General features: G+C 33.5%; 1 protein-coding gene across 3 annotated transcripts in view; it reads right to left on the reverse strand.

The window, feature by feature from the left end:
• Positions 1-18,962, reverse strand: part of NOVA1 (NOVA alternative splicing regulator 1) — a 147,809-nt gene that overhangs the window by 5,110 nt on the left and 123,737 nt on the right. For all 3 annotated transcript variants that reach the window (XM_037834713.1, XM_037834712.1, XM_037834715.1), the window contains one exon: positions 1-706. This exon is cut by the window's left edge and continues 5,110 nt beyond it. In XM_037834713.1, the coding sequence (XP_037690641.1) occupies positions 1-706 (706 nt within the window). The remainder of the gene's footprint in view (positions 707-18,962) is intronic.

Consider the following 18,962-nt stretch of genomic DNA (forward strand, 5'->3'; position numbering starts at 1 on the left):
CACTGGCAGCTAGGGGAGAAGCAGCTCCAAAATATCCATTGGTTGCAGCAGTAGCAGCAGCCAGGCTACCTAATGCAAATGTCCCCGCCGTACCACCAGCTGTGCTGCCACTGGCTGAGGCTTCACTGGCATAGGTGGCCAACAAATTGGCTGCTGCTGCTGCTGGGTTGGCACTGGCAGCTGCTGCAGCCAAAGCCCCTGTTGCTGCTGCTTGACTGAGGCCTAAACCTAATGTGTTGAGATTATATCCATAGCTGGCTAATGTATTAAGTGCAGAGGTGATGGCCACCAGGTCATTGCCTGTGAAGCCAGATAAAACTGCTGGAAAGGCTGCAACGCCAGCAAGGTTAGCATGTCCTAATAGCCCTGCGGCAGCTGCAGCAGTTGGTAACACTTCAGCAGTGTTTGCATAAGGAGATCCGGTTGGATTAGAATTTGCCACTGGACCTGTAACATTGGCATAACTGATATTGAGACAGCTGCCACTCTGTGGATCCTCTTGTATCTTCTGGATGATAAGTTCAACAGCTTTTCGGTTTTGTTCAGGTTCTCCACTCACAGTGACAACCCTCTCTTGCAAGTTGATCCCATCAGGTTTCTGGGAAAGCTGCACCCAAGCCCCTGACTGCTCCATTATAGCCTTCACAGTAGCACCTCCCTTCCCTATTATCAGACCTGCTGTGCTGTTGGGAACTATAATCTTTACCTGTAATTAAAAAAAATACGTATAAATAATACTTCTGTTTTGTGCACATACATTATATTACTTTGCTATTCTACGAAAAGCAAAATAATAATTTGAAAATTAGTTTAAACATAACTTATGAAAGACATAAATATCACAATTTTAACATGACTTTTATCATATTTTGTAAGTTAGAATTTTCAAAGGTAAAAAGCAATTTTTCAGGTTAAAATGATTAAACAAAATTTTTCCTTGAGTCTGTGTATTTTGCAGTAGAAAGTGATCAAAATTAGCATGTTAAAAAAGGGAATCATAATTATACATCAACGGTAACATATTTATATAGTTCCAAAATCACAATGCAGTTGATGATTCTTCACCTATTGTAGCTTTAAGAAAATTCTTTGCCCTAAAACATATGTAAAAACAAAGGGTACAGGATTATAAAGCAGAGTTGGTAGAGGTCCAAGTAGGAAAATTCTAGCATGAATCTCTTCAAAACATTAATTTCATGTTCTGTATTCCCTACTATTTTGTATTAATACCTTACTTGCTTCATGACCAATGCTTTGAGATGGAGATTAATAAAATTATTAGTAATACTATTTTTTTGTTATTCAACTAAACTGACACACAAAATATAAACATAAATAATTTCTAAATAATTACTAATTTTAAATTTTTCAGTGATTTTTTGGGTAGGGTGAGGCTATTTGAGAAAGATATTACCTAGAGGTTCTACCTGAATTTTTTAAAAACACTTCTGATTAGGTAGATAATTCTCTTTTTGATAGTGATCATAATAGTTACATTTTAAAATAGAGTTTGCCACCATATTACTTAGAGTATACTGACAAATTACAGGAGTCACATGAATACTTACAACAATTCAGTGTGACCATTTGAAGTATAGGCATTTTAGCTACATTTGTATTGCAAGTCCAGAAACGAACATCAGCATATTTTGATTTATTTAATCACAAGCAAATACTATTTCAAGAAACATAAAATCAGTGTGGTATTTACTATGTTGCTAAAGTTAAATATGGATAATAATATTTTAAATTATATTTTGCTAGCACAAAGATACACATGGCACTGCTTTATGACTCATTGTGTGGATCAAGAATGGTGATGGCTGTATCACTGAGTGAGCACAGAAGCAACTGCTTTTCTTACTCAAGACCATTAAACTGGGTGGGCTAAAATAATTTGTTGAAATTTAAGGAAGAATTTTGTTGAGATATTATATGAAATATTTTATTAGCTATCTTTGCTATGCTACATTTTAACATAGATTTGGATAAGGGTATTTTAAAGAAACATAGCCAAGTATTTTTGGCAATATTTCTCTTGAAGTTAGCAAGCAGTGAAAGCCTAAATGCAAATTCTAGATCAGGTCACCTCATAAATATAGTTATATATATTACATATACACACACACACACTCAGAGAACATATTTTCTTTCCACACAGTTACGGTCATGGTAGAATCGCTTCATTTTGATTTCTATATATAATCATTTATTTTACTGAAAAACTTCTAAATTTTCTAAATACGTTTCTTAGGAATGTCAAATGTATCCCTCAGATTCACTGGTAAAATGCATTAGTTTCAAGAAATGTACTGAGAATTTTTTAAACATTTGTTAATTTAATTGAATTCAGACTTTTCAAGAATATTATTTGTCAAAAATGCTAAAGTTTGCTGCAGTGTTTTAATTAGAAAGTTAAACCATGATTACATTTCACACTGGTTGTAACAGATGAATTAGAATATCCTCATATTTTATCCTCTGTACGTGAAATACTGAGAAAATTTACTTTTAAAGATTTAAATACTTGAATTTTAAATATGACTTTATTTTATAAATATTTCTTTACAAAATCAGAATTTTTTTTTTAATAAAATATTGTTGAAAACATTTCTAACCTGACAACTGCAGTGTTTTAACTTAATTTTTATGAAAAAAAAATATACTGATCAACAGATTTTCAAAAGAGCAGCTCTTAAATTTATTTTAAATTCTAGTGTCACTATTGTTGGTATCAATGTAATGATCTCCTGCATGATTACAACACAGGAACAGAATAACATGAAAAGTTAATTTTGGGAACTATCCTTTAGACTGTGAAAAAAGGGCAATAAAATATATAATTTTACCATATATGCTATGAAATCATCCTAAGATTCTATGAGATGTGTAAGGTGATATTAATTTTTACTGTATTGCACATCAGTCTCATATTTATTGCACCCAGCTTTTTTGTTTTTTAAACTCTAGGACTAGTTCTCTCTTTCCAAGAGAACTTACAAATGTGTAGGCATGGTACTTGTATTATTGGACCCTGGCTTGTCTTTACTTTTCCCCATAATCATTTTTCTTTTTATAAATATTTAAAAATTCTGAAATAATGCATGGTTCAGAAATGGCATGTGAAATTTTTATAAATTTTATAACATCTTCCCTCAAAATCCATTATCTTTGCAAATTGAAGAATTACACCATATTATCTCTCTTCATATATAAAAATCCATCACAATAATTGTTTTAAAATCAAATACAGATATGTCCAGCAAATTTTGTTTTGGCATGACTGACATTTATCCACATATAACTAAATAAAGTTGTGCTATGATTTCAGAGCAGACATTAATGGCTGCATCTTATTTATAATATACAGCATTTCCTAAACTTAGATAATAATAGGCTATTAAGATTACTGACCTTAGAAAATTTAAATAAATGTACATAGTTATTAAATATCAAATTTAATAAATATAAATACTTAACATCCTGCATAAGGAATGCCACACAAGATCTATTTTAACACAAGGAAATGAAAAAACTCTTAGATTTACATCTTTTTTTTCTCTGAAGAATTTTAAAAAATTTCATATCTATTTGTACACTTATGAATCTGGTATGTGCACAGACAGGAAATAGACCCTCTGAAAAAGGACAAAAAGAAAAATTAATTCTTTTGCATAATATCACACAGAGATGTGTTCTCTTTCTATTTTGCCAAGTTAGAGCCAAGAAGTGAGACATCAACGTGGAAGCTTGGAGATGGTGGGCAAGCTCCCTTGGGGAGCAGGGAGAAGAAAAGGAGAGTTGAGAATTATTATAAGATAGCCTATTTGTTTATTTTTTAGATATATGTATGAATTCATTTCCATTGGTGAAGACTGTTAACACACTGACTTACATAAATATACATATTCTTATTTCTAAAGAATTGAGAACAAGAAACAAATCAATATTAAGCAGCATAAAAGTTATCTGGTATAACATGTATACAACTAAATCAGATATGTTCTTGGAAGTAACAAATTTGTTATCCCTTCAGAGCAATACAAAGTTATCTATATTTGCTATCCTCAATCCAATATTTCATGGAATGCTTACTGAGTGGCTCATACCCTGTACTGGGAACTGGGGATAAAGGATATATATGACATGGTTCCTGCCTTTAAGGAACTTACAGATTACTTTTTGAAAACAGATTTGTAAATTTATCAATGCAGTGAAGTCTTACAAGTGCTGATAGAGAAGTATATAAAAGGTACACAGAATGAAGCAGTAAGTTCTAACTGGAAGGAGGAGTAGGCAATAAAATCTTTGAGAGACAGTAATCATATTTACTCAAATGTCTTTAACTTTTTTTGCTGTCACTGTACTGACACAAATGTATTATTAGACATCCCCATAAATCCAGTCTCCATTATTTCTGTGTTGAAGAGTTCCTGTTTCAAACTTAAACTCACTTTAGGAGTGATGATCTACTTAAAAAATGGTATTATTTATAAAGTAAAAAAATCTTAGTAGGATTATCCTTATTCCTAGACTTACACTTATTGGTAATATGAAATAAACAAGAGATAAGATTAACAATATAATTATACTAATTTTCCTGGCACCAACTGCTTGTTCAGAAACAAAAAACAGCAAGGAAGTGATTTTTTTCTCTAGCTGTAACCATAAAAGAAGGAACTGTATGGGAAGTCTATTGAGAGTTTTAAAATACCGAAAGATAGGTTTCAATATTGATATGCTTCAGATTAAAAATAAACATTAAGACAAGCAAATTTATTCCTTTTTCAAATAAGAACCCCAACTCATTATGGTCTTATAAAGGAACGTAAGTTTCTGTAGGTGTCATATTTATTATTATGCCAAGAAAATTATTGAATTACTTCATAAAACCATACATTAAAATAAATGCAAAACATGCTCCATTAAAATTTGAGATATATTAATAAATAATATGGATTATTTTACTTAGGACTGCCATATTATATACTAGATCTTACATTTATAAAACAATTCCCATCTGTAGTGGATACTTGTCCCTCCCTTAGTCCTCCTTCCTTCCCTTCCTTCCTTCCTACCTCCCATTCAATCAGCTGGCATCTGATCTCCCTTCTTCTTGCAATAGAACCCCAGTTTTCCTTTTTCAAATACCCTTTCTCATTCTTAGTGCATGTGCTTCAGATAAGGCTGACTCCACTTGCCTCTAGGAGTGGAAAAAAGACACCCCTGGCAGTTATTGATTTAGGGATGGGCACATGACATGGGATGGTCCAATAAGAGTCAGCCTAGGTATCTGGTGAAACTGTTGGAAGAGAGGTATTTGTATTCCTAACGTGGTACAACACAAGCTTGATATTGCTGGTGGATTTCTTGCTACCACATGGGAAGAAGAGAGCCTGATGGAAAATACAGTTAAACTAGATAAAAAGATTCAAGAAATCGAGAGAGAGAGATTCCTGACAGTATTTTGAGCACCTGAATCTAGCCATGCCTAAAGCCAATACAGAGTCAATATGATTCCCTTTTATTTAAGCCACTTTGAGTTGGATCTTTATCACTTTTAACTGAATAATACAGTATTTTAAAAAATATTTCTACATTCTTGTTACATCATGGATTATTTGCCTGTCCAAAAGAAATACCGCCACCTTATTGTATCTCCTAGTGCTCCTAGTGGAACACCTAGTCAAGGTGTTACAGGTCTGGTAAAGAGAGACAAATGAATTACTTCATTTACCTTTTACCAAAATACACCCTACATTATCTACCAGGATAAACACCTTTTTTTCCCTAATGTATCACACCCTAGGGTACTCAGGTACCACTTAATAGTGTTCAATTGAGATGCCTATGTCATCTTGAGGAATCTATAATGAATCACTGTCCGGAGTAAATTTTGATCATAGATTATTTTTTTATTTTGATCATAGATTTTATACACATAAATGCTTTTCTGAAATGTACTTATTTGATAAAATAAGTACAAGTTACATGAATGTAAAGGTCAAAACAGATTTATAAAGCAACTCTTCCAACTCTCTATTAGTCTGTTTAGTCTACTCACTTGATATCCAAATCAAAGGCAGTACAGTTTTTGTAGGAATGTCTGTTATCTATCTTAAAATACTATGTTGTCTTCTTTCCTGAATCCTCAGACCCTGTACTACACCCTCCAGGTTTTAAACCTAAGAGCCATACGCACCTTCTCTTTTGTTCCCTAGAGCTCTACATCTTATGTACCATTGATTTTTTTTTCTCTCTACTGCTTATCCTAACTAAAGTACAATGGGATATAATAGAAAGAACCTAGACTTTCGCTGGGTGACCTTTGTCAAATCTCTTCAGTTTCATCATGTATAAAATCAGACAACTTGGTAAGATTGTGGGTGAGGAGCTTTCATTTTAGTGTTATGAGAAAACCCTATTCAAAACTCTTCCTTGATTCCCATTAAACTGTTTATGGAATTATCTAGAGTCCTTATATAGGCGTTCAAAATCTCCATACTTTGTCCACAATTGTCTTCCCAACTTCATCTCTCATAACTAGTATCCTATACTGAATCCAAATTTTACATGCCAGTCCCTGAATATATTCTGTATGATTGTTTTTCTATGCCATTGCCTTTGTTCATTCACTTGTTCCAAATGAATGGAATGTTACCTGTGTCCCCACACTGTCCTTCCCCTCAAAATTCATAAATATTTGCCTCCTGAGATCTTCTATGCCTTCCAAGAGCAGTTCAAATGCAACATACTTTGAAAACTCAATCCTGATTCCCTAAAACCAAAAGTATCAAAGTACTTTCCTGTATTTCTTATTGTTATTTATCCTATTCTGGCCTATAGTTTAACAGATATTTGTTTTACCTCTCTTAGAAAACTGTATGTTCCTGAAGGCCAGTATCTTGCCATTAAATTTGATATGTCTCCTATTTGAACCTTGTTGAATAATTAAGCAACTGTTAAAAGATAATAAAGCCAGAAAAACAAAAAATAGATTTGTACGAAAAATAAAGTATTTGAAAGATTCCTTTATGTCCAGCCACACAGACTGATATTATAATATCAATATAATTTATTAATATACATTATATAGATACACATGGCTTTGGGTTCTCAAAACAAGAGTAACCTTCTTTGCATTAAGATCTCTCTAAAATATAGAATTCAAAAATTATACCACAGCGAAATGTGCAAAAAGATAAATGTACAGATGCTTTAATTTTATCTGAAAACTACCAAAATCAATAACATTCACAGATTTATGGTCATTGAAAAAATTCAAGATTTAAATAATTAAATACTATCTGCCTTCTTCCTAAATTTTCATACCATGTACTATGTTTGTCCCATATTATTTTGTAGTTTCTTACTCATTAAACTTGTTTCTAGGCTTCTTTGGCTACAACAAATATAGTCAGATTGGTCCTAAAGGTCTAAAATACAAATATATTAGTGTTGCCTTGAATAAGTGAGCACCTGGATCAATTAATAAGATGGTTCAAATGACAGTGCCTACTGAATCGTAATCACAATTAATAAATGGAGCAATTAACCCCACTCTCTGCTTTGCTTCAAGCAATTGCAATTTTTTTTTCAACTCAAAATAACTGCTATATAAGATTAAGTGCCTTTAGAATTTGGTGGGGGTTATTTTTCATTTTCTGTCTTCTTGTAAGGGCCACACTTTATTTTCCCCTCTTGGGCTAGGATCTGAAAAAGAATGATAGGCCGTTATACCACTCTTTTGTGCTTCCTTGGAAGAAGAGATGAGGGGCAATCCCTACAAAACTTCTAAAGACAAATGAAGTTTAACTTATTTATTTATTTATTTTTACTTAACACATTATTTCACCTTGCCCCTTGAAGCATCAAAGTTGTGTGTGCATGTGTGTGAATGCTGCATATTTTAAAGATATATCATGCTCCATCACAGAGAGGGATACACTTAGAATAAGAAAAAATATATTCCTTTTTGGTAAGAAGGAAGAAAGGAGAATCACCTCAAGCTATTTTTGTTCTGTTGATATAATTACATCTAAAAAGAAAGTCAATAATAGAGGTCAAATAATTAGCAAGAGACCATGATAGGTCATAAACGATAAACCATTACAGAGAAGACTATTATTGACAAATGAAAATAATTTAAGGTATTGTCTTCTAAACGCTTACTAAACCAGATTTTACTAAATTGAGGTTAAATTAAAAGAAGGGCTATTTGTCATCATCACCCATGTGCCAAGTTATCAAAAAGCTCTTTGAAACCTTTATTATTAATATTTTAAAACCCTCTCTTCTTTGTCCATCTCTTCCAGGGCATATGTAATAAGAAAACAAGAACTATGTTTAGAGTTCTAAATTCTGATTAATGAAAAAACATATTTAAAAAGTTTGGGGTTTTTAATATTTATTATTCTAAAGGTTGAAAAATTAATTTAAAAAGTGAAAAACAGCCATAACACGAAAGTTTTAGTAATGAATATAGCCAAACATAGCTATGAATATAAAAGGGATTTTTCCACCAATTGCATTAAAAATAACATGCTTAGTAAAACAAAGCATTTTCTTAGTAAAACAAAGAAAAAAGTCATAAATTTAGAAATTTACAGTTAACTTCTATATGATTATCCTAGTGAAAATAGCTCATAAAAAGAATCACAGCTGAATATATATGAATGAATTACTATTAAAATTATTTATAACATTCAAAAACACAACACTTTAGGTTATATTAAAAGGTATGCTGTATTGCACATGTTGAAATTACAGTTTATTTATATAACAGCTTTCTAATAATTTTCTAGAATTACAAATTGACTAAAACTTAAAATCCCCAGGATTATTATACATTTTATAGTCATTCATTAAATCATCATTTCAACAGGTACTTATTGAGAGCTTATTTTAACTCTGACACTATTTTAGGCACTGGTTATATAACACTGGATGCAACAGACAGAAATTCTCATCCTTATGGAGCTTATATTTTAGTGCGGCAAAGATGAAATATAAGTAAGATAAGTAAAATGTGTAAAATATGAGAATATGAATAAGTGCAATAAAAAAATATATCAGGGAAGAGGGATAGGTAGTGTTGATAGTGGGAGTCTTTAATTTTTTTTAGGGTGACTGGAAAGGCCTCAATGAGAAAGACGCAGGTAAAGAGCTGAAGGACAAAAGGGAAAGAGCAATATGGATATTTGGAGAAATGCTCTCCACAAAGCAGGAGCACTAGCTAGGTTTACAGGCCTGAAAGCAAAAATCAGCAAGGCACAGTAAGAGAAAGAGACCATGACTGGCCATGAAGGCCAATGTAAAGACTCAAGCTTTTATTTGGAATGAGATGGAAAGCTATTAGAAGATTTTAGGAAAAGGAGTGACATGATTCTGTTTATGTTTTAACAAGATCACTGGCTGCTGTGTTAACAGTAGAGTAAACTTGAGAGATGTTACTTGGTTACTAGTACCAAGGTGATAGCTGTGAAAGTGGTGATAAGTGGTCTCTGGATATATTTTGAAGGTACTGCTGATAGCAGCTGGGATCAATTAGATGTCGGGTATAAGAGAACGGAGTCAAAGACAACTCTAAGGTTTTTGGCCTGAGATAACTGATGAATAGAATTGAGTACTGAAATGAGACTGAAGGAAGAACAACCTGAGAAAGAGGGACTGGGGGTACACGTGGGTGTCAGCAGGCGAGCAGTTTGGTGACTAGCAAAATAGTCAATTCTTGATTATTCAAAGGCATAATATTTGTTACCAATTTTTAAATATAATCTGATCCTATTCAGGGAATGTAAAGACCACAAAGGGAGAAAGAAAAGTTGTCATCCCTAGTGTAGAAAAAAACAATAGTTACGAGCAGAGGAAGGATAGCTGTACTCATTTAGAATTCTTAAGTTTGGTCCTTACAGTATGAAATATAGTAAACGTTAATCATTCACAATCAATTTTAATTCCAAACAGTCTCTTTACAAACCTTAGTGTACTCTAAGATCAGTGTTAAACATCCTGAGTATTTCAATGACTAGACTGTATTATAGTCATAATTCTGTTATAATGGGCTCGAATAATATGTCTGGTAACCAAACTTTCTCAGGATTCAGGTTAAAAGCAATTGTGATTGTTATTTTGAATCTTTTCTACCACTTCTTCCCTTTGCACAGATAAAAAATGTCTTATATGAAGCTTCAATAAAAAATGTGTTTTGAGGGCTCACTATGTGCCAAATGATATGTCTGCTTATATTGATTGAATCTATATTAATAAAAAAATTCCAGCTATGTATTACACAACATAAGCACTATACTGGAGACAGTGAATTTCTAGAAAGTTCTTGAAAGATAGTTGTTCTAGTCTCATGTTTTATTACTCAAATTTAGCACATTGGAGCTAATATTTCTACAGAGATAACATTTACTGATAGATGAAAACATCTTCTTTTCCCACCCTTTCTGTCATTTTCTGTGTGGTCACTCACTACAAAGGCAATGAAACAAATAAAACTGACCTTATTTACCATGCTGCTATTGGCCTCAGGCATTCAAGTATATGACTATATACAATGACAGTCTACTCTATTTTAAAGTATCTCCAAGGAAAAGATTCTACAAAACCTGCTACCTGGATTTATTTTCTAGTATTTGTTAGATGGTCAGTAAAAGTAAGGTATAATCAAAATTTATTTTCTTGGAGAATGGAGATAATTATCCTTTTAAAATAATCCTTGATATATCTTAAGAGCCAGTTATTATAAATTTCCAGATGCAATACTCTATTCTTCTATTTTGGTATCATTTTATTAAAGAGCCATAAAAATTTTTCTTTTAAAATCTCTATTAAATTGAATTCTATTATTAATTCCTTGTTAAATTAACAAAGTAAATTTTAAAAATTAAATATAAACCTGTGTTGCTAAGATGGTGGCACAGAGAGGAGTGGAAGCTAAGTAGTCCCCCTGGAACAACTAAATAAAAAAAACCAGAAACAACTAGCAAATAATCCAGAGTAACTGCAAGAATTACAGGCTAATCTTTGTATCAGGCCGAGGGCACCCCTACACGGCCTGGCAGCCCGGGGATTCCTTTGAAGGATGACACGCACTAGTGACGTAGCACAGCCTTCCCTCAGCAGAGGTCCTGGAAGATCACAGCTGAGAAGGGGAGCCCGCTTGGAAAACCCAGGGACGCTACGTCAATGCCGGTGGTTTGTGGGTCAGGGACACTACGTCAATGCCGGTGGTTTGTGGGTCAGCGACAGAGAGGGTCTGGGGCAGAACTGAAATGAAGGCTTAGACTCTTGCAGCGGCCTTGAATCTCTGGGAACACCTGAGAGGTTTGAATATTAAAGCTGCCCTGCCTCCCTGACCACCCAGACACATGCACCACGTTTAGGGTGGACAGATCCAACAACAAACCCAAACTGAATTCACCAACTGAACCCCACAAAAATCATTTCCCCACACACCACAGAGACAGAGTTGGGGAGAACTGACTTTAGGGGTATAGGTGACTCGCACACGTCATCTGCTGGTTAGCTGGAGAAAGTGTGCGCCACCAACTTGTATTTCTGAAAAATTAGATTGGTATTTTTTTTTTTTTCACAACTTGAAATAACCCTATCAAGCAAAGCAAATGCCAAGAGGCCAAAAACAACAGAAAATCTTAATGCATATAATAAAACCAAATGATATGGAGAACCTGATCCCAAACACCCAAATCAAAATATCAGAAGAGACACAGTACTTGGCACAATTAATCCAACAATTACAATTGAAGAATGAAAAAATGGCACAGGATATAAAAGACATGAAGAAGCCCATGGAACAGGATAAAAGGGACATAAAGAAGCTCCCAGAAGAGAATAAAGAAGAAATTGCAAGTTTAAATAAAAAATAGAAGATTTTCTGGAAATAAAAGAAATTGTTAGCCAAATTAAAAAGACTCTGGATACTCATAATACAAGATTAGAGGAAGTTGAATAATGACTCAGTGTCCTAGAGGTTCACAAAACAGAAAATGAAAGAAAAAAGAAAGAATGGGGAAAAAAATTGAAAAAATCGAAAAGGATCTCAGGGATATATAGATAAAATAAAATGTCCAAATTTAAGACTTATTGGTGTCTCAGAAGGGGAAGAGAAGGGTAAAGATCTAGAAAGAGTATTCAAAGAAATTGTTGGGGAAAACTTCCCAAACCTTCTACACAATATAAATACACAAAGCATAAATGCCCAGTGAACTCCAAATAGAATAAATCCAAATAAACCCACTCCAAGACATATTCTGATCAGACTCTCAAATACTGAAGAGAAGGAGCAAGTTCTGAAAGCAGCAAGAGAAAAGCAATTCACTACATGCAAAGGAAACAACATAAGACTAAGTTGTGACTACTCAGCGGCCACCACGGAGGCGAGAAGGCAGTGGCATGACATATTTAAAATTCTGAGAGAGAAAAATTTCCAAACAAGAATACTTTATCCAGCAAAACTCTCCTTCAAATTTGAGAGAGAGCTTAAAATTTTCACAGACAAACAAATGCTGAGAAATTATGCTAATAAAAGACCTGCCCTACTTCAGATACTAAAGGGAGCCCTACCAACAGAAACAAAGAAAGGAGAAAGAAATATAGAGAATTTTAACAGACATATATAGACCCTTACATCCCAAATCACCAGGACACCCATTTTTCTCTAGTGATCACGGATCTTTCTCCAGAATGGACCACATGCTGGGACATAAAACAAGCCTCAATAGATTAAAAAAAAAAAAAAAAAATTGAACATATTCAAAGCACAATCTCTGACCACAATGGAATACAAATAGAACTCAATAATTTTTGAATTGTAACTCCACTATTTACTTCCTACATGATATAAAATACACAAACTCTAATGACAAATCAGTGGTTTTGAACTAAATGTAAAATATGTAATTTTTGACAAGAACTATATAAAGGTGGGGGAATGGAGGAGTATAGGTACACAGTTTATGTGTCCTTTTGAAATTAAGTTTGTATCAAAGAAAAACAAGATTATTAATGGATTTAAGAATTTAATTTTAAGCCCCACAGTAAACACAAAGAAATTACCAGAGAATATGACCATAGAGATGAAAAGTAGAGCATGGGTTAAGAGAAATGGGGGAAGGGGCAATGGGGAGTTAAGAAATGAGTGTCGGGTTGCTGTTTGAGGTGAAGGGAAATTTCCAGTAATGGATGGTGGGAAGGTGATAGCATTACAACATTCTAAATGTGATTAATCCCACTAATGGAATGCTAGGGAGGGGGTGGAATGGGAGGATTTAGGCTGTATATATGTTTCCACAATTGAGGGAAAAAAAACAAAAGTCTAAACAGATAACAATTGAATGCCAAGGATGACCCTGGATGGGATCTGAGGATGGAGGACAGGAGGCTCAAAGGGACACAGTTGAGACATAAGGAAAAGGAAATATAGAATGTAAGCTTAATGGGATTGCATAAAAGAATGTTCTTGTACATGGGAATTGTATATGTGAATTATAGTGTTTGTTCAAGGATGTGTGCAGCTAGCTCTCATATGTTCAGAAGACAGAGCAAAGGATGTTGGACAATAGACAGGGAGAGAGGGAGGGAGGGAGGGAAAGAAATAGCGGTCTGACAACATGTTAAAGTTAGTGGATCGGGGTATCGGGGGGGGGAGGTCAGGGAATGCTGGAGTTCTGTGTATGGCATTTGTATTGTTTTTGCAACTGTTCCTATAACTTTGCATTTATTTCAAAATAAAATGTAAAAAAAAAATATAAACCTGTGTTATATAAAAAGCTCATATTAATAGATGAGGAAAGCATTCAATCCCAATATATAGAAGGGCAATGAACATTCATTGCATAAGTGCCAGGCGCTGCACTGAATGATAACGAAAGCTATGACGCCTGCCTTCAAGGATATACACTTATTATATTATTAGCAACATACAATAATATAGTAAACAAATACACACAAAATGAATCATGCTTATAATAAGCATCATGAATTAAATAAAAAGGATTCTGTAACAGAAAATAACTGGGGGGAATGTGATTATTTTTGATGAGGTTGGCAGTTCTCTGAGTAGCTGATATTGAGTTGAGTCTGAAAATGGGAAGGGCCAGCCATGTGAAAAGCCAGGAGTAGTGTGGTCTCAGTCATAGTGCAAATACAAAGGCCCTGAGATAGGGAATTTCATGCTGAGATCTAGGACCTGTTAAAAGGGATTATGTGTGAGACATAGTAGACCAAGAGAGAAAAAGTCACAGAGTGAGATTATAGAGGAAGACAGGAACAAAATCATGTAGGCCTTGTAGGCCAGAGTAGGGAGTGTGGATTTTATTTTAAGGATAATAGAGTAATGGGAAAATATGCAAGAGTTTTAAAACAGGGAGTGATATCATATGAACATTTGAACCCAGATTTCTGAAAACCTTGAGAATGGAATTTAGGGAGGCAAGAATAGAAGCAGAACTATCTCTGCTAGTTAGTAATAGTCCTCACAGAAAGATTTCTGTTGGGCAGTGATAGTCCTTTTAAGAGGACTATTTGGACTAGGGCTGTGTCATTGGAAAGTGGGCAAGTAAACAGATTCAAAAATTACTTGGAGGTAGGAAAGAATTACTATTAGATTAAATAGATGCAGGAATGGGTGTAACTGATTGTAATGGGGAAGGCCAAGAAGCAGGAGCTATGGTTACTGAAGAAGATGGCAGAAAAGTGTGAAACATGAGATTTAAAGGAATCAAGAATTCTATTTTGGACATGTTAGGCTATAATGCTATAGACATCAACTGAAGATGTGAATGAAGTAGGTGGTTGGCTATGAGTCTGCAGATCACAGCAGGAGCCTTGGGAAATTTGGGAGGTAATACAGAGATGGCATTTAAAGTCTTAGAAATGATTGAAGTAATCTAGGGGGAAGTAAACAAACAATTCATAAAATAATAAACCGTAAAGAATTATATGAGAAAAGAAAATGTTCAACTTCTGAAAACAATCCAAGATACTCAGAGTAGAGCATTAAGTTAATCATTTCTTTTTAAAAAAGCAAACCAAATATAAATGAAGGAGTGGTAAAACTACTAATCTCTTTATGTTTTTAGGTATTTGTGGCATGATATATTTCCTTTTCTAAATCATATTGTAGCATGCATCAAGTCATGAAATGAGCATGCTCATTAACATAGTAGTTTTCCTCTACGAAAATTCTTCTGGGAAAAAATCCTAAACATGGAAAACACCATGTAAAAAGGAAGTATGCAGACACTATAGGAAAATCATATAGTAACATGGAAAATACCAATGAAAATTAAAAAAAAATCTGTGAATGTGTATATAAAGCTGAAAAAAGCAAATAATAGAGATTGGATTTCAGATGAGATTTTTTTCTCTTACCAGATAAGCTTTTATCTCGTTTTAATTTTTTCATACAATGTAACAAAAGGGAAAAATTATGCCAAAATTAGGCTGCTGAGTAAATCCTACAAAAATAAACAATCTCCTTAAAATAAACTTGGCACATTTCTGGTATTCATTGCACAATTATTTACTGAGTGCCTACTATGTGACAGGTACTATTCCAGATGTGGGGGCTTCTGAGGTAAATAAAACGGACAAGATCTCTACAGTCTAGTGGCATAACGATTAGTAAAAATTTGAATGTATGTAAAAATAATGAATTGATGAAAAACTGAAAAACAGATTTTGAAAACCAGATTTAGAAAATACTTTTAAAATTTAAAGAAACAAAAATATCAAATCAGAATTATGTAATTAAGCCAAATGCCTGTTTAAGACCACATTTTATATTAGAATATAAAGGTATTTAGCTTTTCAAAACTTTGAATATGTTCACGCATTGATTTAATACTATATGATATAACCTAACTAATTAAATAAGATATTATTGGAAGTAAATATCTCACCTATGTTTGAAAACCTATCTCTAAACTTATGTAAGTAAGTAATTAATTATAAAGAAAACTTTCAGAATTCTGGGCTAACTTTTTATTTTCTTTTCACAATTCAAAATTTTTTGATTAAGTCATTTACGCCATAAAACTAAATATTACTATTAGCCAAAAATACTGACATGCTTTATTTTTGACATGACTTAATATCTTATTGAAATCAAATTACAGTTGCCTGCAGATAATTTAAATTTACTGTTCATGTTAATTCAACATATCTTACGTTTTAATGTCATCACAATTTTTCTAAAAGCATTATTTATTTTTAAAAAAAGTAGTAGGTGCCTGCATTTCAGTATCTCACTAATAAAGAATGGGGAGCTGATAATTTACTATCATAAATGACTTGTAAGAAAATGAAAATACTGTAAATTATTCTTATTACATTAATAATTGGGATAAACAAATATTAACATTCAAAGGTTAAAAGAGCATGTCTGCTCCCAAAGTAATTTAGGCAGGGAATAAAAATATATTTGCAGGGACCCCCTGAGGAGCTGGCGGAAAATGGGAAGTGTTCGACTTCCTCACCTGGACTGATGCTGATGTTGTCACAAACATTAGGACTGGTGGTTTGATATGCTGACCCCTCTATCATGGGACTTGCCCTTATGAAGCTCGTTACTGCAAAGGAGAGGCTAAACTTGCATATAATTGTGCCTAAGAGTCTCCCCCTGAGTACCTCTTTGTTGCTCAGAAGTGGCCCCCTCTCTCTCTCTAACTAAGCCACCTCAGCAGGTGAACTCACTGCCCTTCCCCTACGTGACACCTGACTCCCAGGGGTGTAAATCTCCCTGGCAATGCAGGATATGACTCCTGGGGATGAATCTGGACCCAGCATCGTGGGATTGAGAATATCTTCTTGACCAACAGGGGGATGGAAAATGAAACGAAATAAAGTTTCAGTGGCTGAGAGTTTTCAAATTAGTCGAGAGGTCACTCTGGTGGACATTCTTATGCGCTATATAGATAACACCTCTTAGGTTTTAATGTACTGGAATAGCTAGAAGTAAATACCTGAAACTATCAAACTCCAACCCAGTAGTCTGGACTCTTGAAGATGATTGTATAACAATGTAGCTTACAAGGGGTGATGGTGTGATTGTGAAAACCTTGTGGATCACACTCCCTTTATCCAGGGTATGGATGGATGAGTAGAAGAATGGGGACAAACATGAAATGAAAAATAGGGTGGGATGGGGGGATGATTTGGTTGTTCTTTTTTACATCTATTTTTTATTTTTATTCTGATTGATGTAAGGAAAATGTTCAAAAATAGATTGGGGTGATGAATGCATAACTATATGATGGTACCGTGAACAGTTTATTGTACACCATGGATGATTGTATGATATGTGAATATATCGCAATAAAACTGAATTTAATTTAAAAAAAAGCACGTCTGCAATTTAACAAACTGTATTATTAGTAACAAAACTAAATTCTTCTCATTTATGAATTAAAAGTTAACTTTTAATATTTAATGAATCAGAAAAAACACATTAATTTTATAACATCCATAATATAGTTAAAAGCAATTTGAAGTTAGCTAGTGAAATAAACATATCCTTTGTCAAGAAAAATTTTTAAATTGTAAGTGAAAAACTGCATCATCTAATTGAAGAAAAAAAACAATAGCTAACCAAAACACCAACCAAATGAAGGATCAGGTTCAGAAGAAAAAATAAAAACAGAGCTAGTTTAAGACTTATTGGAAAATTCCTACATCAAAGATAAAAACATCAGAAAAATCAATAACCAGCACTGTCGATTACCCTTATAAATCTGTGACAGAAAAACAAAGTATACTAATGATTAGTCTTGTTCATTATTTTTTAATCCATAGTGAACAAGTATAAAAGAATCATCTAATCAGGGAAAAATACTCATCTGAGAGACTATGATAAAATATTCCTATCTAATTTCTAAGCATTTCTAAAAGAGAATAAAAATGTTGAAAATAAACATGATAATTACCTGATTTTCTTCTTTTAGGTATTTTCCACTTTTAGGTATTTTCCATTTTACATGGCTTTATTTAAAAGATGTTAACAATTCTTTTTAACTGTGCATCAACATACTAGCATAGCAAGAAGACAAGTGCATGTTCTCGAGTAAAGAGGCATTAAGTGCCTAGGTTACATAAAATAATGTTCTGTTTTGAGAATCTACTGTGTACAAGACCTATTGTAGCTAGGATTTCAGGAAGAACCTTGCTGAAACAGACAGACCACCTTTGCCCACAAGACAGTCCAGAAAGAGAGAAGAGCAATGCAAATCAGCCTATTTATATTGGATAAGGTATTCTATGCTGTTTTACCAATGCCTGATTCATATATGTAAAATAAGGACCATTACAGAGTGACTATTTCATTAACTGTTTTCTCCTAAGCATACCACTTTCCTCAATCTGAAAACTTGAAAAGTCCTAGACTTTTGCATAAATATAAATATGTCACCCATTACATGAAATCATCCCTTTAAAGGGAATTTGGAAGGTAACATAACCTGGTATTTACTACATATTGTGTTATAATACTAACCTGAAAATATTACTGGTGTGCTGCTTTCAGCAGTAATTCCTAACTTTCCTCTGGGAAACTTTCTAAGTTCCATCACTGTGTATGAAAAACACACTGTGCACAGCATAGCACACTAAGAAATTTAGAAGTTTGTAATGGAATGAATTTAGTTAGGAAGCACTGTTTAACCCATCTCCACAAGTTTTGGCAAGAATATCAGTAAGCAATCTTTAAAAACACTAACATAACTTTCATATAAAGATCTCCAAGTTAAGAGAATCTAAAACCATCTTCGCTAATAGCCAAAAACCTACTAATGCGATCTAAAAGGATAATCACACTTTGTGTAATAAACCTCCATAGATTTAAATTTTATTAATTAGTAAGCCCCTACTATTCTCAATGCTAAAACTAATGCCAACCCTTTAACTTTTATACAAATCAAATAGTTCCCTTTAATTTA

Source organism: Choloepus didactylus, chromosome 4 (assembly GCF_015220235.1).
Source record: "Choloepus didactylus isolate mChoDid1 chromosome 4, mChoDid1.pri, whole genome shotgun sequence".
Lineage (NCBI taxonomy): Eukaryota > Metazoa > Chordata > Mammalia > Pilosa > Megalonychidae > Choloepus > Choloepus didactylus.